The sequence below is a fragment of the Rhinoderma darwinii genome, chromosome 8 (assembly GCF_050947455.1).
Source record: "Rhinoderma darwinii isolate aRhiDar2 chromosome 8, aRhiDar2.hap1, whole genome shotgun sequence".
NCBI lineage: Eukaryota > Metazoa > Chordata > Amphibia > Anura > Rhinodermatidae > Rhinoderma > Rhinoderma darwinii.
Window position 1 is genome coordinate 71729678 of NC_134694.1, and position 20459 is coordinate 71750136.

Genomic DNA, 20459 nt, shown 5'->3' on the forward strand with positions numbered 1-20459 from the left:
CGTTTTGCGAGGCGTCTTTTACGGACGTAATTTGGAGCTGTTCTTCAATGGAGTCAATAAAAAGCGGCTTCAATTACGTCCCAAGAAGTGTCCTGCAATTCTTTTGACGAGGCTGTAATTTTACGTGCCGTCTTTTGACAGGTCGTCGACACAGTACATCGAAAAGCCCATTGAAAGTAATTGGCAGATGTTTGCCGACGTATTGGAGCCGTTTTTTCAGACGTAATTGGAGGCGTAAAACGCCTCCATTACGTCTGAAAATAGGTAGTGTGAACCCAGCCTAAGGCCTCATTTACACGAGCGTGTGCGTTTTGCGCGCGCAAAAAACGCTGCGTTTTGCGCGCGCAAAAGGCACTTGGCAGCTCCGTGTGTCATCCGTGTATGATGCGCGGCTGCGTGATTTTCGCGCAGCCGCCATCATAGAGATGAGGCTAGTCGACGCCCGTCACTGTCCAAGGTGCTGAAAGAGCTAACTGATCGGCAGTAACTCTTTCAGCACCCTCGACAGTGAATGCCGAACACAATATACACCAACCTGTGAATAAAAAAAGACTTTCATACTTACCAAGAACTTCCTGCTTCCCCCAGTCCGGGCTCCCGGCCGTTGCCTTGGTGACGCGTCCCTCTCTTGTCATCCGGCCCCACCTCCCAGGATGACGCCGCAGTCCATGAGACCGCTGCAGCCTGTGATTGGCTGCAGCCTGTGCTTGGCCTGTGATTGGCTGTAGCTGTCACTTGGACTTAACTGTCATCCCGGGAGGTCGGACCGGAGTTATCGGTAAGTCAGAACGTCTTTTTTTTTTTACAGGTTCATGGATTTTCGGAGCGGAAGTCACTGTCCATGGTGCTGAACCAGTTTAACGCTTTCAGAACCGTGGACAGTGACTGTCTCCTGACGTCGCGTACCCGAACATTTTTTACCGGTTTCGGTCAAAACGAGTTTGGCCGAACCCGGTGAAGTTCGGTGCGCTCATCTCGAATTTGACACTCCGTTTGGATGTTTGTAAACAGAAAAGCACGTGGTGCTTTTCTGTTTACATTCAGGAGTTTGACAGCTCTTGCGCGAATCACGCAGTTCGCACGGAAGTGCTTCCGTGCGGCATGCGTGGTTTTCACGCACCCATTGACTTCAATGGGTGCGTGAGTGCGCGAAAAACGCACGATTATAGAACATGTCGTGAGTTTTTTTCTACGCACACGCGCTGAGCGCAATTCACGCATCGTCTAAACAGCCCCATAGACTATTATAGGTGCGTACGACACGCGTGAAAAGCACGCGCGTCGCACGCGCGTATAATACGCTCGTGTAAATGAGGCCTAAGTGTTGTAAATCTGCAGTGCGCAAAGGGATTGGAACGTACTGTTTGTGGGACAAATGTCCAGCTTGGACACACACGTCACATTGGGTAGAAGCCAAAATGACTTCCATCGCAGATCAGTAGTCGTGATTTTTAGTTCTTTTCTAACATTATTTACCAACTTATCACTTGCTTTCTTGGATTTTGACTCCAAATCTCCAAAAATGTCTGACTGTCTATTATGTTTGTTTATTATGAAGCAATTTATGATTGATACCAGTCTAGAGGTTTTTACAAACCATCAGGTGTTGTTCTAGAGAAATTCTTATTTGTACCGGTAATGTTGCATTAACCATGGTGGCTGAGTGGACAGCAATATAAATATGTTAAAGTGTATCTAAACTTTAAAAAAATCTTTTGACATGTCATAGCGAGCGATGTACGGACTTAGACTTTCTATTGAGCCCGTACACTGCTACATTGAAAGCCGATCAGTAACGAAGCAGCACATCGCTCACCCGAGTGCTTCTGCAGCTTTGTTTTAGTGGCTGGTGGGGGTCCCAGTGCTCAAACCCCCACCGATAAAAACTTCTGACATGTCACTATAACACCTAAAATATTTTTAAAAAGTTTAGTTACACTTCAGGCTGTGTTCACACTAAGCGGATATGCTGCTTAATAGCATGAAATTAACATGTTCGCTGCTTGGAATTCCGAGCGAAAAGCGCACCAAACTGTGGTGCAGTTTTTCGTTCGGAATGTCCGCTGCGGAAAACTGCAGCACTTAGCCGGCCTGATGTTTCATCCCAGGAGACATGGGATGCGGTCACATGTGATGAAGCGACATCCCAGGAGGCCAGCCCTCTGACATTCATCTAGGCCTGCCTCCTGGGATGATGTTTCATCCCATGTGACCGCCGCTACAGTCTGTGATTGGCTGCAGCTGTCACATGAGATGACACGTCATCCCAGGAGAGAGGAACACAGACTTCTGGGTAAGTATGAGATTTTTTTTTTTCTGAGTTGCGTTTTTTGTGGCGTATAGCTTCGAACCCACCGCAAAAAGCGCAACAACTGCTATTTGTTGCGACATTTACCTCCCCATTGAATTCAATGGGGTAGTAAATCCCGCAACAAATAAGGAGCGTTTACGCAAATACAATTGACATGCTCAGTATTTACGTAGAGTGTGGATGAGATTTGTTTTTTCTCATCCACTTTGCTGCTACTGTATTTGCTGCGGATTTTCCGCAACAAATTCCGTTGCGGAAAAACCGCAGTATTTACGCAACATGTTAAGTGACCCTTAAAGTGACACTTCAAGCACCCACCCTGCCACCTAAGTTTCATCTTCATTGTTCCTCGCTAATTTAGAAATTGATGGGTTTCTTCTTTAGGTCTCTTGTACAACCTTCCTGCAAACTCAGGTCCTGCACAACAGTTTTCATGACCCATTGGGCATCTGAACAGTTATTCCTATGAGTGCGTGCACAGTGGGAGCTAGATGCCACTTTAAGACATAATACAAAGTTTTATATATTCACATGTACTACTGATTTATGCAACAACAAAAACTAAATGTTTATTTTTTTGGGCATTTAGTTTTCATAAAAACTCCCAGTATGGTGGTTATTAAGTGACAAAAATGTCTGTATGCAGATATATCTATAGACAAGGAGAAAAAACAAAAAACACCCGGGCACATCATGCGTCATCTCTTGTATAAAGTGACAAAGGGTCGGGGGTAAGCGGTTGAGCTTACCTTGTGGTGTTGTCTTCATCAGGCAAAATGAACGTTGCTGGGTTCAAGGGTTTTTTTGGGGGGGTTTTTTAACCTTTGACCCCAGCAACGTTAATTTTGGCGGTCTTTTTAAGCTATTTAAATCCTGCTGGGTCCTCCAGCAACATGTATGTTTCTTTGCCTGATGATCGGTCCGATCTCGTAACGCGTAGCATTCTTATCCATTAAACATATATCTTATTTAAACTTCTTGCCTTTGATTGAATCCTTCAATTCCACAACATTTGGACAGCGCCGGAGAATTTGATCCCCTTTTTTTCTCCATTTATCTAGATGTGTATGCAGATATAGTATTATAAAATTAAAATGTAGTATAATTTGGGAATCATGTATGGGTCTATTCACACAGTGCAGTCAAATCATGGTTTTGCGGTAAGTTTCACAAAATTAAAGAAAAATGCTGTTGTTTTGCTTCATAGAAGTCAGTTGACAAATGGAGAAAACTTGGGACAGTGGTGAACCTACTACAATTTCAGCAAAAGCACATCAAAACCTCATCTAGAAGGTCACAAAGGAACCAGATAAGATCTAAAGAATTTTAGGCTTCTCTTGCCTCAGTTGAGGTCAATGTGCACAATTCCACAATAAGATAGACACTGACCAAAAATGGCATCAATGGAAAAGTTGCAAGGCGCAAACCACTGCTGGCCACAAAGAACACAATGGCTCGTCTCTAATTTTACCAAAAAACATCTAAATGAACCCAAAGACTTTTTGGATAATATTCTGTGGACTGATGAGTCAAAGGTGGAACTTTTTGGAAGACATGTATCTCGTTCCTTCTGGCGTAAAGCTAACACCTTATTCCACCATAAGAACATCATACCAACAGTCAAACATGTTGGTGGTAGTATGATGGTCAGGGGCTGCTTTGCTTGAGCAGGAGCTGGACAACTCATCATAATTAATGGAACCATGAATTCTGCTCTCTATCAGACATTTCTGAAGAAGAATGTCCTCCTGTCAGCTTGTGACCTAAAGTTCAAGTGCAGTTGGGTAATGCCACAGGACAATGACGTGAAGCACACAAGCACACACTTCTGATTGTCTCAAAAGAAACAAAATAAAGGTTTTGGAGTGGCCAAGTTAAAGTCCTTGTCAAGGAATCACTACTTGAGCAATTCCTCAGAGTGAAAGTTTATGGAATTGTTATACAAGCAATTCCCCAAAGATAGCTGGAGACTGTCTGGATCAAGCGTACTAGTAAATCAGCTACCTCAAGTGCGTCACCACTCTGGTCATCCGAGTCTAAGGCTACTCTATGATCTTCACCTTAGCCCGCCACAAGGCAGGTTGGATTTTGCCGCAAAGAACCCAGGTTGCTAATACAGAATAAGGTGTTGGACAGGAGGTGCACTATCAGGCAAATACCAGAACGGATAATCAGAAAGCCAGAGGGATAACCAATAAGCAGAGTTCAAACCAGGAGAAACTGAAAGTCCAAATCGCAAAACAGAAGAATACCAGGAGTTGCAGAGGTTGAAACCAGCTGTGAGCAGAATATCCAAATCAGTGAGCAGAGGGTAAAACCAAAGACAAAACTGCAATAGTGCTGTAGTTTTTATGAGCACCATTTTTTTGGTACATACAATTTTTTTATCACTTTTTAGCGCTATGGTGACCAAAAGACAACGATTCTGGGGTTTTACATTAATTTATTTTTACGCTGTTCACTGTGTGAGTCAAATAATGCGATATTGTAATAGTTTTGGAGTTTTACGGACGCAGCGATACCAATTTTTTTATTATTTTTTTATTTTTACTTTGTGCTTGGGGAAAGGGTTTTTTTTTTTTTTTTTAACTTTTTAAAAAAATTGTACAATCCTGAAAATGTAACTTTTTTTTTTTTTTACACATTTTATTAGTTCCCCTAAGGGGCTTGAACCAGCGATCATTAAAGGGGTTTTCCGGAACTAAAAAATTACATTTATTTAAATAAAACAATGAAAAATATATAACTTTACAATGTACTTACGTTTCATCAGATGGCTGTAGCGTCGTATATCCTCCTCAGTCACCGCCCCCTTAGTAATGCAAAATCTGCACTTCCTGTGCAGACCCGTCCATTTGGTCTTCTGCCTTGCTTCCGGTTTCCGGCTTTCACACTGTACGGTTACGTCACAAATGACGTAACCGTACCACGTGCTTCTTTATCTCATTAGAGCATGCGTGGTTAACACACTCCACCGCGCATGCTCTGTGAAATTATAACCCCTTATATATTAGCAACGGAATATGAAGTTGCGGGAATAACGGCCGTTTCGGCCGTCTTCCCGACAGGTGCAGGAGCTGTGACAGCTGCTGTCTCGTACAGCAGCTGCCGCAGCTCCTACAGCGGGGACCGATCGCTGTGTCCCCGCTGTCTAACCCCTTAAAAGCCGCGTTCAATAGAGATCGCGGCTTTTTAGGGGTTAAGTTACCATCGCCGGCCTGCTACACGATAGCGGCCGGCGATGGTTACTATGGCAACCGGACACCAAACAATGGCGTCCGGCTATGCCAACGACGGAAGCCTAATGGGTCCTGACAAAGTCAGGACCCACTATGCTTGCTGTCAGTGAATAGCTGACAGTTCTAATACACTGCACTACGCATGTAGTGCAGTGTATTAGAATAGCGATCAGGGCCTCCTGCCCTCAAGTCCCCTTGTGGGACAAAGTAATAAAGTAAAAAAAGATGTGTAAAAATAAGAAAATAAAAGTTAAAAAAATCCCCTTTTTTTCCCTTATCAGTCCTTTTTTATTAATAAAAATATATAAATAAATAAACTATACATAATTGGTATCGCCGCGTCCGTAACGGCCTGAACTACAAAATTATTTTGTTATTTATCCCGCGCGGTGAACGCCGTAAAATAAAATAATAATAAACCATACCAAAATCACAATTGTTTGGTCACTTCACCTCCCAAAAAATGTATTAAAAATAGATCAAAAAGTCGCATGTACCTAAAAATGTTCCTGATCGAAACTACAGTTCGTTACGCAAAAAATAAGTCCTCGCACGGCTTTATTGATGGAAAAATTATAAAGTTCTGGCTCTTAGAATAAGGTAACACAAAAAGTGAATGATTTTTTACAAAACGTATTTTATTGTGCAAACGCCATAAGACATAAAAGAACTATAAACATCTGGTGTCACCGTAAGGCCAATTTTACACGAGCATGTGCGTTTTGTGCAAGCAAAAAGCGCGGCGTTTTGCGTGCGCAAAAGGCACTTAACAGCTCCGTGTGTCAGCCCTTTATGATGCGCGGCTGCGTGGTTTTCGCGCAGCCACCATCATTATGACACTCCGTTTGGATGTTTGTAAACAGAAAAGCACGTGGTGCTTTTCTGTTTTCATTCATCCTTTACAGTGCTGTTGCGCGAATCACGCGCGTCCCACGGAATTGCTTCCGTGCGACATGCGTGGTTTTCACACACCCATTGACTTCAATGGGTGCGTGATGTGCGAACAGCGCACAACTATAGGACGTCGTACGTTCCACGCAGCGGACATACGCTGCGTGAAAATCACGCACCTGGCTGCACGGCCCCATAGACTAACATAGGTCCCTGCGACGCGCGTTGCACGGACGTATAACACGCTCGTGTAAATCAGCCCTAATCGTATCTCCCCATAGAATAAAGTGAATATGTCATTTATAGCGCACGGTGAACGCTGTAACAAAAATAGAATAAAAAAACAATAGTAGAATTGCTGTTTTTTAGTCACCACGCCACTTAAAAATAGAATAAAAACTGATCAAAAAGCCGCATGCACCCCATGAAAACTACAATGGATTCCTCAAGGGGTCTAGTTTCCAAAATGGGGTCACTTTTGGGGGTTTCCACTGTTTTGGTACCAGAAGACCTCTTCAAACCGTTTAACCCCTTAATGACCGGGCCATTTTGCACGTTAATGACCAAGGGTTATTTTTGTTTTTTTCACGGTCACATTCCAAGAGTCGTAACTTTTTTTTGATTCCGTCGACATAGCCGTATAAGGGCTTGTTTTTTGCGGGACGAGTTGTATTTTGTAATTGTACCATTTTTAGATGCTTATAATATATTGATTAACTTTTATTAACTTTAGTTTAGGAGAGTATTGAAAATAAGCAGCTATTCCAGCATTGATTTTCACGTTATAAATTTACGCCGTTTACTATGCAGCGTAAATAACATGTTAACGTTATTCTATGGCTCGGCACGGTTACGGGGATACCAAATATGTAAAGGTTTTATATGTTTTCCTACGTTTGCACAATAAAAAGCCTTTTAGAAAAAAATTACTTGTTTTTGCATCGCCGCATTCCAAGAGACGTAACGTTTTTATTTTTCCGTCTATGTGGCCGTACGTGGGCTTTATTTTTGCGGGACAATGTGTAGTTTTCATTAGTACTATTTTGGGGTACATAGGACTTAGATTAATTTTTATTTAATTTTTTATGTGGGGAATGGGAGAAAAGAGCGAATTTTGCCGTTGTTTTTTTGGACGCCGTTCATCCGGCGGTTTAATTAATGTGTTAATTTTATTGTTCAAGTTGTTACGATCGCGGGGATAACATATATGTGTATGTGTGATTTGTTTTGACACTTTTACTAAAAAAAAACACTTTTTGGGCAAAAAAAGTAGTTTTATTTGATTTTCACTGTAATTTTATTTATTTTTTTTCACCAACTTTATTTAACGGATTGACATTTTTTTTTTTAGTCCCACCCGGGGACTTCACTATGCGATGTGCCGATCGCATATATAATGCTTTGGTATACTTAGTATATGGAAGCATTATTGCCTGTCAGTGTAAAACTGACAGGCAACCTGTTAGGTCATGCCTCCGGCATCGCCTAACAGGCAGATGCTGAAGACAGACCTGGGGGTCTTTGTTAGACCCCCGCTGCCATGGAAACCCGACGGCGACCCGCGATTTCTTTGCGGGGGCGCCGATGGGGGGACAGAGGGAGCTCCCTCCCTCTGTCAAACACATTAGATGCCGCTGTCACTATTGACAGCGGCATTTAATGGGTTAAACTGCCGGAATCGGAGCGCGCTTCGATTCCCGCAGTTGCAGCAGGAGCCAGGCTGTGTATAACAGCCGTGCTCCTGCCGCTGATCGTGTGTGTACACTGGCAGTACCTGCGCCATCACAGGACGGATATATCCCTCCTCCTGCGCGAACTAGCAGCTGCAGAGGACTGATATATCCGCCCTTCGGCGTTAAGAGGTTAAAAACGCAGATATCCAGTGATTTCAGCTTGTGCTATCAGTAATAGAATGAGAGCACCAAAATGAAGACTGAGATTGCAGAAGTTAGTAGAGCTGGGTGTAGTAGGCGGAGCAAGTGCACTGCTGCATGCACATTGCATGCTGGGACTAGAGCAGTGCATGCAGGGAGGAGAAACACAGGAAGAGAAGAGGAATGAACTTACTGAGCAAAACAAACCTCTCAAGGTAAACAATAGGGAGTAATGTTACTAAAACCATTTATTATCAAGAAAAAGCTAGTCAGAGTGCACTAATATATTAATAGAGGAACATTGCATTGATTTAAAAAAAAAAAAAAAGGATTGGAAAACCCCTTTAAATCGCTGGTACAATACACTGCAATACATGGATGAGTTACGGAAACAGCGTAACTCGCTGAGCTACGCTGTTTCCGTAACTCCCATAGTAGTGAATGGCAGTTACAGAAGCAGCGTAGCATGCTACGCTGTTTCCGTAACTAGTATTCAGTTCTATGGGAGTTACGGAAACAGCATAGCTCAGTGAGTTACGCTGTTTCCGTAACTCGACCATGTAGCCAGGAAGTGGCCGGTATACAGCGGAGTCGGGTAAAATAGAATGTGGATACATCATAAATGTCCTTCATGGGAAAACCACTATAAATGGCGCGGTCGCTATTGACCGCGTCATTTCACTAGTTAAACGGCCAGGGACAGCGCTGTTCCTGGCCGTTAGAGCACCGTGTCAGCTGTAAAACACAGCTGACCTCTGCAGTGTATGGAGCAGGCTCAGCGCGTGGGCCCGCTCCATACATCATCCCCTCCCTGCTCCATGATGTGCCGGCACGTCACAGGTCGGAAAGGCGTTAAGTAAGCAGCGGTCAGGGGGCCCGGCGCTATAAGGCGCAGGGACTTTTTAGCAAGATTTATTCTTGCTAAAAACTGCGTCATATATTCCGGAAAATATGGTAGGTTTTGAATAAATCTTTATCTTCAATAAATGGCATGTTCATTTAAAAGCTGCATTTTGTTCTTACTCATGTTTATCATTTAAATGTGACAAATTAGCAAAAATAGGAGAAATTGTGAGAGCGGGGAGGGGGCCAACGCCGGATCCACTCATGTTGCCATGTTGGTCTGTGCCGCACCGCATACAATGTCCTGCCACCAGGCAGTGTCAGGACATACTATGTGACGCAGCACACAATGTCCTGATGCTGGATGTTGTGTGCTTCATCACATACAATGTCCTGTCGCTGTCCAACATCAGGACTTTGTATGTGCCGTGGCACGGATCGAGCCTGATGTGGCAGCCTGAGGGTACCAAGGGTGAGGCCCCTGCTGACAGGAGAAGATGGAGGAGCGGCTCCAGGGGTATTGATCTAGGAGGAGGTCTAACTGGAGGGAGGGTGGCACGGTCTTGTTATGCCGCTATACAGTATACTTATATGTAAATTTTGAGATTACAGGAAGATTAGAAACCTATTTATGGCTGTATACTGCACAATATTTGAGGTGCCAGCATACTACATAGACTTGAAGACAAAATGAGTAATACATTGTAAGGAAAATGAGGCTGAAAAAAACGAAACAGCGTTCTTTTAGGTAGTTTTATGGTCGTCACTCATGGAACCTCCAGGACCAGCAATGCAATGTGTGTGGAAGCAGTAGAAAACCACACATTGCGCCTTTCTCAGTTTCACCACAATAATTGAGGTCTGCTTTCATATTTGGCCAAGCAATTTAAGTAAAATTTGCTAAATATGTATCCCTTTTGCTTTCACAGGACGATGCAGACACTATTTGTTGCCAGGAGCAAATCAACCGATCCATTTACTGGGCAGATGGCTTTGTTCTTGTGTTTTCAATCACAGACTACAACAGTTACCGTGTAATAAGACCGCTATACCAGCACTTACGCAAAATCCACCCAAACACCAAAATCCCACTTCTTCTGGTAGGAAATAAAGCTGATCTTTTGAGGGCCCGGCAGGTGGAATCTGATGAGGGTCTCCAGCTTGCCAATGAACTTACTGGCACGTATGCTGAAGTATCTGCCAGAGAAAATTATGAAGGGGTATATGGAGCATTCTACCAACTTTGTCAGGAGGTTGGCAAGATGATTTTTAGCTGTAATGGAGAAAAACGAAGAGGACTCCATCTTGTGCGCCCTAGGTCTCCCAACATGCAAGACCTGAAAAGACGTTTTAAGCAAGTGTTATCCTCTAAAGGAAAGTCTACTACTACTACCCTCTGACCACTACCAGGATTGCATGAGTAACATGACATCACATGCCAGATGTATTCATCAAATCCACTTCTTCATCAAAAGAAGAAGTTTCTGCAAATTGCGCTGGAAACAATTTGTGTCATTTTGCATTTATGGTTTACTACCAAATATTTTTTATGTCAAATTGGAAAAAGCTAAGTAACTTTGTTTAAGTCATTATGCAGCTATATTTCAAGTACATCTGATATATACACATAGTTTAAGTTTTGTGGACTTATATTTATTATATCAGTTCACTACTTGATTATGACATCACTGGGGCAGACCATATACAGACCAATTTCCCCTAAATGGATGACCTGATCCAATGATTGGGGCAAGATTTGGGTTGGATATGACTCCTCCAGGTGGAGGTAATAGGTAAAGTACATAAAACATTTCATAGAGGAAAGATTTAGCTGGCAGCACATAATTGGTCTTGCTCTTTTATTCCTCCTAGAAGTGTATGATTAAATTGACAACTGTGCGCCACTATTCCCGTTGTCAATATGGTGTGACCCTGCAGGGACACGCCCTATTAACAACAGGAATAGTAACACCCATTAGTCAATTTATTCATACATTTCCAGGAGAAATAACAGAGGAATGACAGAATTTTTATTTCATGGGGAATACAGGTATTTAGTAAACTAGACATGTCAGCAGAGATTACAGGTCCTCTTCAATGAATACGTTTTATGTAAGTCAAAGGCAGATGTATGCCCCCTATATAGTGATACGGTGACATGCATTTGCAGTATAGTTTTACTTTTTTCATTTGAAATGTATACACTGAACGTAGTCAGCCGACATGATGTGAACAGAAAATAAGATGTTTAGACTTTCCTACTCTTTTTACATGAATTGTGTGCAGAAAATAATTGGTGAGATTCTTGTTTATTTCTGTAGTCTGCTTTTTCATAAATACATTTTTGTAGAATACATAAAATTGTAGATTCATCTTTGTTGGATCTTTACTTACATATTAGGAAATATTTTATATTTCCATTCCCTAATCCTCTCCTATTATCACGATCACCCGCACACATGAACAGTACGATTACAATAAACAAGTATACTGGGGAATTGCTGTAGGTGACCCTATGCTTTACACACAGCAGAGAGCCATTAACGTTTTTTTGATGATACCAATCTATTCCCTCTTATTTTCATAGCCTACGACTCTTAACTGTTGCATGGGAAGGGAGTGTTAGTTGACTTTGTATCAAACATTTCTTATCATGGGTATGGAATTGGTTACATATTATTATTTTTTTATTCTTCATATTAAGGCCCCATATAACTTCCAAGTTTTATGGAGCCATTATAGGGCACCCATAGACTTCTATGGGGCCCTAATGTAGATCTATATGCTACCGATTTCATATGTAGGCACAAAAAGTTTTTTTGTGTTGAATTTCATATGAATCTGCTTTGCAGTGTGCATAAGGCCTTAAAATGAATCAGCATGTCATTTTTAGGTCTGTAATAATTAATTTCCTAATATATCTTTATAGCATTTACATCTGTTTTGCTGATGCAGAACTCCACTGCATAGACACATTGTAGGGGAAGATTTATGAAGACTGGAGTTTCATATGCCAGTATTAATATATAGATATTGGAGTAATCGCCATATTTTTTTAGGAGTCACATACCTCTCGAGAGTCAAATCTACACTAGCTACAAGCTGACATAAATTTGCACTACAATTTACACCAGTTTCTAACATAAAATATAATAAATTTGTCAGGCTGTGAGTTGCCCTGACCTTTTGTGCAGTTTGTGACTTTTCTATGCCATAAGGGGGAGTTCACACTGAGTTTTTTCAGAAAACGCGCCAAAAAATGGCCGAAAATGCCTCCTATTAATTTCAATGGGAGGCGGAGGCGTTTTTTTCCCCGCAAGCTGTAAAACCGTCTCGCGGGAAAAAGAAGGGACATGTCCTATCTTCGGGCGTCTAAACCTCTGACCTCCCATTGACATCAATGGGAGGCAGAAAAAACGTATTTCGTGGCGTTTTTTGCCTGCGGCGCTCAATGAGCGCCGCGGGTGAAAAACGCCGCCAAAAACGTCACCAAAATCTGTGTGCAGGCAGAGCAAAATCTCTGTGTGAACCCAGAAACTGGAGTAGAAATGTTACAAAAACTCCCCCGATAGATTTAAAAGATGAAATGCTGGTTTGCCTGCAGCCACCACTAGGGAGAGCTTAGGCGCTTACTGCATACTGTCTTATTTTATATTATTAGAATTATTATTATTATTATTATTATTATTAAGTTCAATGCATAACAGAGTGCGGTATGCTCCTAAGCTCTCCCTAGCGGTGGCTGCAGGCAAACCAGCATTTCATCTTTTAAATCTATCGGGGGAGTTTTTGCTTTATGCTTTTATGCTTTAAATCCATGTCTATGAGGATTTGGAGCTGCATATGAGAAAAACAAAGCTCCGACCACTATATTAATCATTTAATCAGCATAGAATTTTAAACCTATTTAGTAAGAAAAACAAAATGTTATTGGTTGCACAATTACTTTAAGGTGTTGTTTATTTTGTAGAAATTTCCCTGTATCCATAAGAATGTCCTAATGCAAGGTAAGAATGTAAAAACAGCCTAGCTTCTATCATATAATATTAACAGGGACACCTGCATGGAGTAACACTCAATTAATACGTGGGCACTGTAATGGCCGCAGTCACGGACCGCAGCCTTCCCTTACCTGCAGACCACAGACCTCTCTGTGGCCGACGACTCCTTCCCCAGAGTTGTCAGCGCATCCGGTTGCTATGTCCTGCAATGGCCGCGCATATGTAATTAATTAATTATTTATTTCCCAGACGACCCTGGACTATAAAAAGGACCCTGCCCTTCCACTCCTTGCCTGAGCGTTGTAGTTTTCCCATGTCTGTATTTCAAATGGTCCCTTAGTGTTTTCCTGCTCCCAGTGTTCCCTTGTCCTGCCTCTTATATCCTGTATCCCATGCTGTTCCTTGTTCCCGAGCCTGTATACTACCTGAGCCATGCCTTGCTCCGCCTGTTGGAATACTCCATGTCTGCTGTTGCCTGTCATCCCGGATACGATCCACCACGTCTGGCGCAACCCACCACCTCCAGCCTCATCTGTGCCAGAGCCCTTGCTGCCATCCGGACTATCCCACGTACCCTTGTGTCACACTCCTACCATAGACTTTGTGCATAGACTGTGGGTTGGTTAGCTGCCTCTCCGCTACAGCGGAGCGGCCTTGTGCGTCCACATACCCTTAGATCGTGACAGGCACATTTATGAAAGTATCACTTTGCCATGATTTTTCCATTGGAAAGAATGGCTTACATTTTATTGAATGTTTTATTTTTAAAAGGAATGCATAGACATACAATACTTTGCCTTAAAGTAGACCTGTCACCTCTTCTGACATGTCTATATTAGTAAATATTTATATTCCTCATGAAATAACAATTCTGGATAATATTTTTTTTAGAACTCTGCGTTCCGCTATTCCTTTTTTTATTCCTCAAGGAAATGTATGAGTAAATTGACAACTGGGTGTTACCATTCCCCTTGTCAAAGGAGCGTGTCCCTACATAGGCTTACTTTGTCAGCATTGATTGGATGGTGTCAGTCTCTGTAGGGCAGGGATCAGCAACCTGAAGAACTGGTGCCACAGCCGGTACGTTGGGCATGGTTTGCTGGCACACTTCCCTCTCCCAGTTTCCAGTGCCATTGTGTGCTTGGCAGCGCTGACCCCATGAAGAAAGAGTGGCACTTCATTATGTGCTTGGCTGCGTTGATCACCAGGAGAGAGAGCAGTGCTTCATAGTGTTTGTTGCTACTGAACACTTGGCCAGCACACAATGCAGGCCTGCTCTCTCTCCTGGTGTTCAGCATCCCCAAGCGCATATTAAAGCACTGCTCTCTCTCCTGGTGTTCAGCATCCCCAAGCACATATTAAAGCACCGCTCTCTACTGGTGATCAGCGCCACAATGACGAAGTTCAATAATCGCTCTGTATAAGAAAACGTTAGCAAAAGTTGGCAGCTCTCTCTCCTATGTGCTCCCCCTCCAAGCTCGTATTCAGTAGCTGTAAGCTCTCCTATGTGCACCCAAGCACGTGTCCAGTAGCTTTGGTCTCTCCTTTGTGCACGCCCAAAATCTGGTATTTAGTAGCGGTGTTCTCTCCTACTTGTACCCCCTCAAGCTGGTGTTTAGTAGTTGCTCTCTCTCCTGTGTGCAGCACGCCCAAGCTGGTATTTAGTAGCTGCAGTCTCTCCTTTGTGCGGTTCCTCCCAGTTGGTATTCAATAGCTGCAGTCTCTCCTGTGTGCAATTCACCCTAGCTAGTGTTTAGTAGACGCAGTCTCTTATATGTGTACCCCCCCAGCTAGAGTTTAGTAGCCGCAGTCTCTTATATGTGTACCCCCCCAGCTAGAGTTTAGTAGCCGCAGTCTCTTATATGTGTACCCCCAAGCTAGAGTTTAGTAGCCGCAGTCTCTTATATGTGTACCCCCCAGCTAGAGTTTAGTAGCTGCAGTCTCTTCTATGACAACATGTAGAAAAGAAGACAGCACGGCACTCACCATTTGCAAAAGGTTTCTCTTTATTCCAAGATTTGAGGCAGGCAACACGGGATTCAAAAGACAACAGAGCCTGTCAGAGCAGTCTCTTCTATGTGTAACCCCCCAGCTGGTGTTCAGTAGCCGCAGTCTCTCCTATGTGTAACCCCCCAGCTGGTGTTCAGTAGCCTGGTATGATAGATAATGATGGATGGATAATTTTTGCAAAGAAAGTCAGACACAAGGGTAACACTGAAATGTAAGTTTAATTAACTGATTAAATGTTTCATGTCACATACATGGTAACAGTTTGTTATATGACTTATGTTTGCATGGCACACTGATTTTTTTTTTTTTTTTTTAATCTGCACGTCATACCAAAAGGGTTGCCCACCTCTGGTGTAGGGACACACCAACAACTGGTAGTATAGAGTTGTACATTTTTTTTGTAAATTTCTAGGAGGAATAACAGATTAACGCGCAGCGTAAATTTTAAAGAAAAGTTGCACCATAATTGTTGTTTCATTAGGAATACAATTATTTACTAAAATACACATCAGGAGAAGTGACAGGTCCTCTTTAGGCACTATATACTGGCAGGCATCCACCAAAAATCACTCAATTAAATGTAGTCGATATAGCATTTCAGCAAAAGACAAAAAAGTGCATTGGTTCTAGGATAAAATATCTCCTAAATACGACGCTGGACAGAGTACCATTTCAGGGCACTCAGTACCTTCAGCTCCATAGCACGGAAACGCAGAGACTCCATATGCTGCTGTACATCCTCCTGCAGTATGAAGCCTGACAGTAATTTGTCGCCACATCTAGTACTTCTGAGACTACAGCCTATGATTTTACAAGAAGCAACATTTATAGTGACTTCTAGTAAATGCATGATCTGTGCACTACATTGCTGCCTATAATATGTACAGGTAATCGATGCATAAAAGACACTTATTTTATATTGAATTTGTAAATGTTGGTACTCTACTTTATAAGTAGTAGGTTAAAAGAAAAGCCTCCTGGCAGAGGTGAAATGAGCCGATAATTACCTTTTGCTGAGAGATTTTAGTGCTTAGTTTACTTTGGTGGCTGGGATCTTTCTTACTCAATAGTAGAATCATCTTACAGAAGCTAACCGTATCAATGATGAGACGTAACTATTTTCTATTTACTAATGTCATTACCACTCCCTTTACAATAAAATAGATATAAATTAAATCTTCATTGCATATGTAATTTTTTTATACAAACCAAATTGTAGCGTGTACAATGTTGTATCATTACAAGTCCAATTTAAGGTGGACTTGTATTTTATCTATGAAACAAACACAAGGAAGTGTATACATCTTCTAAACCAGGGCTTCTCAATCATTTTATACAGTGAGCCTCACCAGCCAGAACATGGTGGCGCCTGGGCCTCACCATTGGTCAGGCTCCGTGCCAAAATTTTTAAAAGTGACCTCAATATACTTTAACATTTGTCGCCCGAGCTCGGTTGAACTGTAAAATAAGCAAAAAAGGAGTCACTTATGTTGCTAAGGGATACCATGTTTCAATTTATAAATTGCACGATAGGTAAGATTGGAGCTCCCAAAATTTTCCTTCTGCTAGTGCAAAGTATATTTGTTGGAGTCACACTTATCATAGGCAGCTTTATAGCTAATCACATGAATATAAATGCCTGTCACACGATTGGTTTAGTATCACTATACCTAAAGTAAAATGCCATTGAACTTAATAGCAAATGGAGAAGGGGTGGACGCTGACAGCAAAGAGCCAGTGTGCAAGTTTCTCTATTAGCTCAACATGCCCTAATAGAAAAAATAATAAAATAAAAATTATATACATTCTTATATTATACTCAACTACACCCAAACTTACTAAAAACACTTTTTAAAGTTACTGCAAACTGCCTGATAAAGACCCCAGCTGAGGGTTGAAACATGTATCTTTCATCTGGAGGACCCTAAGAAGCGCCTTGGAAAATAGCATTTTTCATCCCGATTCCATTCAGCATCCACCTCTAGGTCTCTGAAGGGATCAGTAAGGAGCTCCCACCAACAGCAGCAGCGAAGCACACAGACAGCACAGCCCCGTCCTAAGCCTACTATAGAGTTGTGCCGAACATATAGCACAATTCTTCCAGGTTAGTAGACTATATTTATTATTTTTTATGTGTGCCACTGAACCAAACAATAGTGCCCAAGGGAGTTCCCCCACCTAGGATCATTCTCTTGGCCGCAGTGGAGGGCCCTTGCAAAGAGCAGCTCCTTCTTTGGGGGACTTAGTGTAATTATATAATATATATATATTCTCATTTATTTTATTGGGCACCATGTAAGACTTCCAATGTAGCCGCCTGATGAACAGGGTACACTCAGAACCGTGGTGATCAGTCAATCGCCAGCGGGTCTGTATTGAGAGTAGAAGCTGTGCTGATGGGACAATCCCTTTAAGTGCCATCTTTAAGCATGTACAAAACCTAGCAAAATGTGCACCTCACCAATACATTGCTACCACATATATTCGTGTCTATAGAATTCTACTAGTTATAATAGTATGAGCAATACATGAAATAGTACCAGTCACAGTACCCATGGACATCATCAATAGCACCCATATAATTGTACTATCCAAAATGCCTTTATAAAAGTGATACCCACAGAATAGCAACAATCACAGTAATCTTCAGTAATGCTATTTGATCACTTCTGTCAATAAAGTTGGGGTAGGAGCATCCTGATGTGAACCCACTACATGGGGGTTGGAGCTGCAGCCCAGATGGTTACCTCTACTGCCTACCCCTTGACCCAGCCATGGCATTAAAGCTTGACTGTGTCTTTTAAATTTTATAGAAAATAGATATACATATGGTGTTGCTGAAACATGGCTAGAAACTTCACATGACTGGGCTGTAAATCTACAGGGTTTTACACTGTTTCAGAAAGACAGGACAAATAGGAAAGGTGGTGGTATATGTCTGTATGTGAGAAGTGATATGAAGGCGGTGGTGTACGTCTGTATGTGAGAACTGATTTGAAGGTGAGTGTGAAAGAGACAATAGTGGGTGAAGATTGTGAGGAGGTTGAAACCTTGTGGGTGGAATTACAAAGGGAGGTAAACACTGAAAAAATTACTTTTGGTGTAATCTATAGACCCCTCCCCCCCCAATATAACTGAGGAAATGGATGATCAGCTATATAAACAGATTGAGCAGGCAGCACAGGGGGCTACTGTAGTGATAAAGGGAGATTTTAATTACCAGGATATTAATTGGGGTCATGGTTCGGCTTCAGCTGCAAAGGGGAGAAATTTCCTCAACTTGTTGCTTGATAATTTTATGGCCCAGTTTATGTCATACATAGTAGAATTAGGGTATGTGCACACGACCAATTTTCAGACATAATTCAGGCGTTTTACGCCTCGAATTACGCCTGAAAAGACGGCTCCATTACGTCTGCAAACATCTACCCATTGCTTGCAATGGGTTTTACGATGTTCTGTTCAGACGAGGTGTAATTTTGTAAAAATATGCCCGCGTCAAAGAAGTGCATGTCACTTCTTGGGACGTTTTTGAAGCCGTTTTTCATTGACTCCAATAAAAAACAGCTCCAATTACGTCCGTAAAAGACCCCGCGAAAAACGCGAGTACTTGCAAAAATGTCTGAAATTCAGGAGCTGTTTTCGCTCTGTAATTTCAGACGTATTTTGCATTTGCGTGTGAACATACCCTAACTAACCTGTTACACTCAATGACAGTGCAAAAGGAAACTAATGTGGGCCAACGTGCTGCTGGCTTGGTTTGCACCCGGCACAGAGAGATTTTCCAAACCAATAATAAACTTATGGTGCAGATAGTAATAAAGAATAAAGTGAGCAAAATAAATCCTAATGTTTTATCAGCATTTTATTGTAAGTTTGTCCTTCATATAATGCAACCTTGGCTGTACTTTAAATAAAACCTTGTAGATGTTTCAGATCCTCAGATACATCTGTACACATCAGACCTGTCCTGAAAGGTATTATAACTTTATCAGAACATCCTGTACTCTCCCATCTAGATCAGTATGTAGAACTGTCAGGGATGTTGTATGCATGATTCCTACTGAAGCTGTTAGGTCATTGTTGGCTCTTTTCCAGGTCTCCAGATGTGTCCAGTTTTTATATTAATCATTGAAGCCCGTACATGTCATGTTTCTGTAAAGATTTACTCTTATTGGGCATCCATTTCTACTATTTACACCAAGTGTTGTCGCAGCTAAGGGATAATGCACACAATGATGTCACAATACAGGGAAAAATGTGTGCAGATGTTATAAAATAGGGACTAACCATATAGTAATGTCACAGAATATACATAATACATAATCAATGTCAAAATACAGGAACATTGCATGCAGTGATGTCACAGATATATATATATAAAAATAAGTAATACACAAAGTGCTATCACAATACAGGGATGAAACACAGGGTGATGTACAGTTAGGCTGGGTTCACACGACCTATTTTCAGACGTAAACGAGGCGTATTATGCCTCGTTTTACGTCTGAAAATACGGCTACAATACGTCGGCAAACATCTGCCCATTCATTTGAATGGGTTTGCCGACGTACTGTGCAGACGACCTGTCATTTAAGTCAATTGAAGTCATTTAAGTCATTTAAGTCATTGAAGTCAATGAAGAGCAGCTCAAGATTTACGAGCGTCACAGACGCCTCGCATAATGCGAGGAGGAGCATTTACGCCTGAAACGAGGCAGCTGTTTTCTCCTGAAAACAGTCTGTCTTTTCAGACGTAAAAGGCACTTCTCGTGTGCACAGACCCTAATAATGCACACTAATATTACAATAAAGAGAAAATGAACAGAATGACACCACAGTATATGGAAAATGCACACAGTGATGTGTCTTCACAAAAATAATGTACAAAGTAAAGTCACAGTACACGGATAATGCCAACATTGATGCCACAGCACAGCTGCTATACACATAGTGATGTCACAGTACGGGGATAATGCACATAGTAATGTCAAACGATTCTGATATCAGTGATATATGAGCCCAGGATAATTATAGTGATGACATAGGTAATGGATATTACACAATAATTTATGATGTCACTGCACAGGAGCAATGCATACTGTAAAGTCACTGTAGAAGATCTAGATAATGTATGCAGTGATGTAGCAGCTAAGCAATAATGCACTGAAGTCACAGCTGAAGGCTAATGCACTCAGTGATGTCACTTTTAAGTAGCAATGTACACAGTGAAGTCACAATCAAGCCGGGCTTATAATTGAAACTAAACTACCTCCAGCTCCAAGCCTGGG

General features: G+C 41.9%; 1 protein-coding gene across 1 annotated transcript in view; it reads left to right on the plus strand.

The window, feature by feature from the left end:
• Positions 1–11479, plus strand: part of LOC142659521 (ras-like protein family member 11A-like) — a 56314-nt gene extending 44835 nt beyond the window's left edge. Inside the window, exon 4 of the mRNA XM_075835732.1 lies at positions 10088–11479. Within this exon, the coding sequence (XP_075691847.1) occupies positions 10088–10558 (471 nt within the window). The 3' untranslated portion in view covers positions 10559–11479. The remainder of the gene's footprint in view (positions 1–10087) is intronic.
• Positions 11480–20459: the final 8980 nt, after the last annotated feature.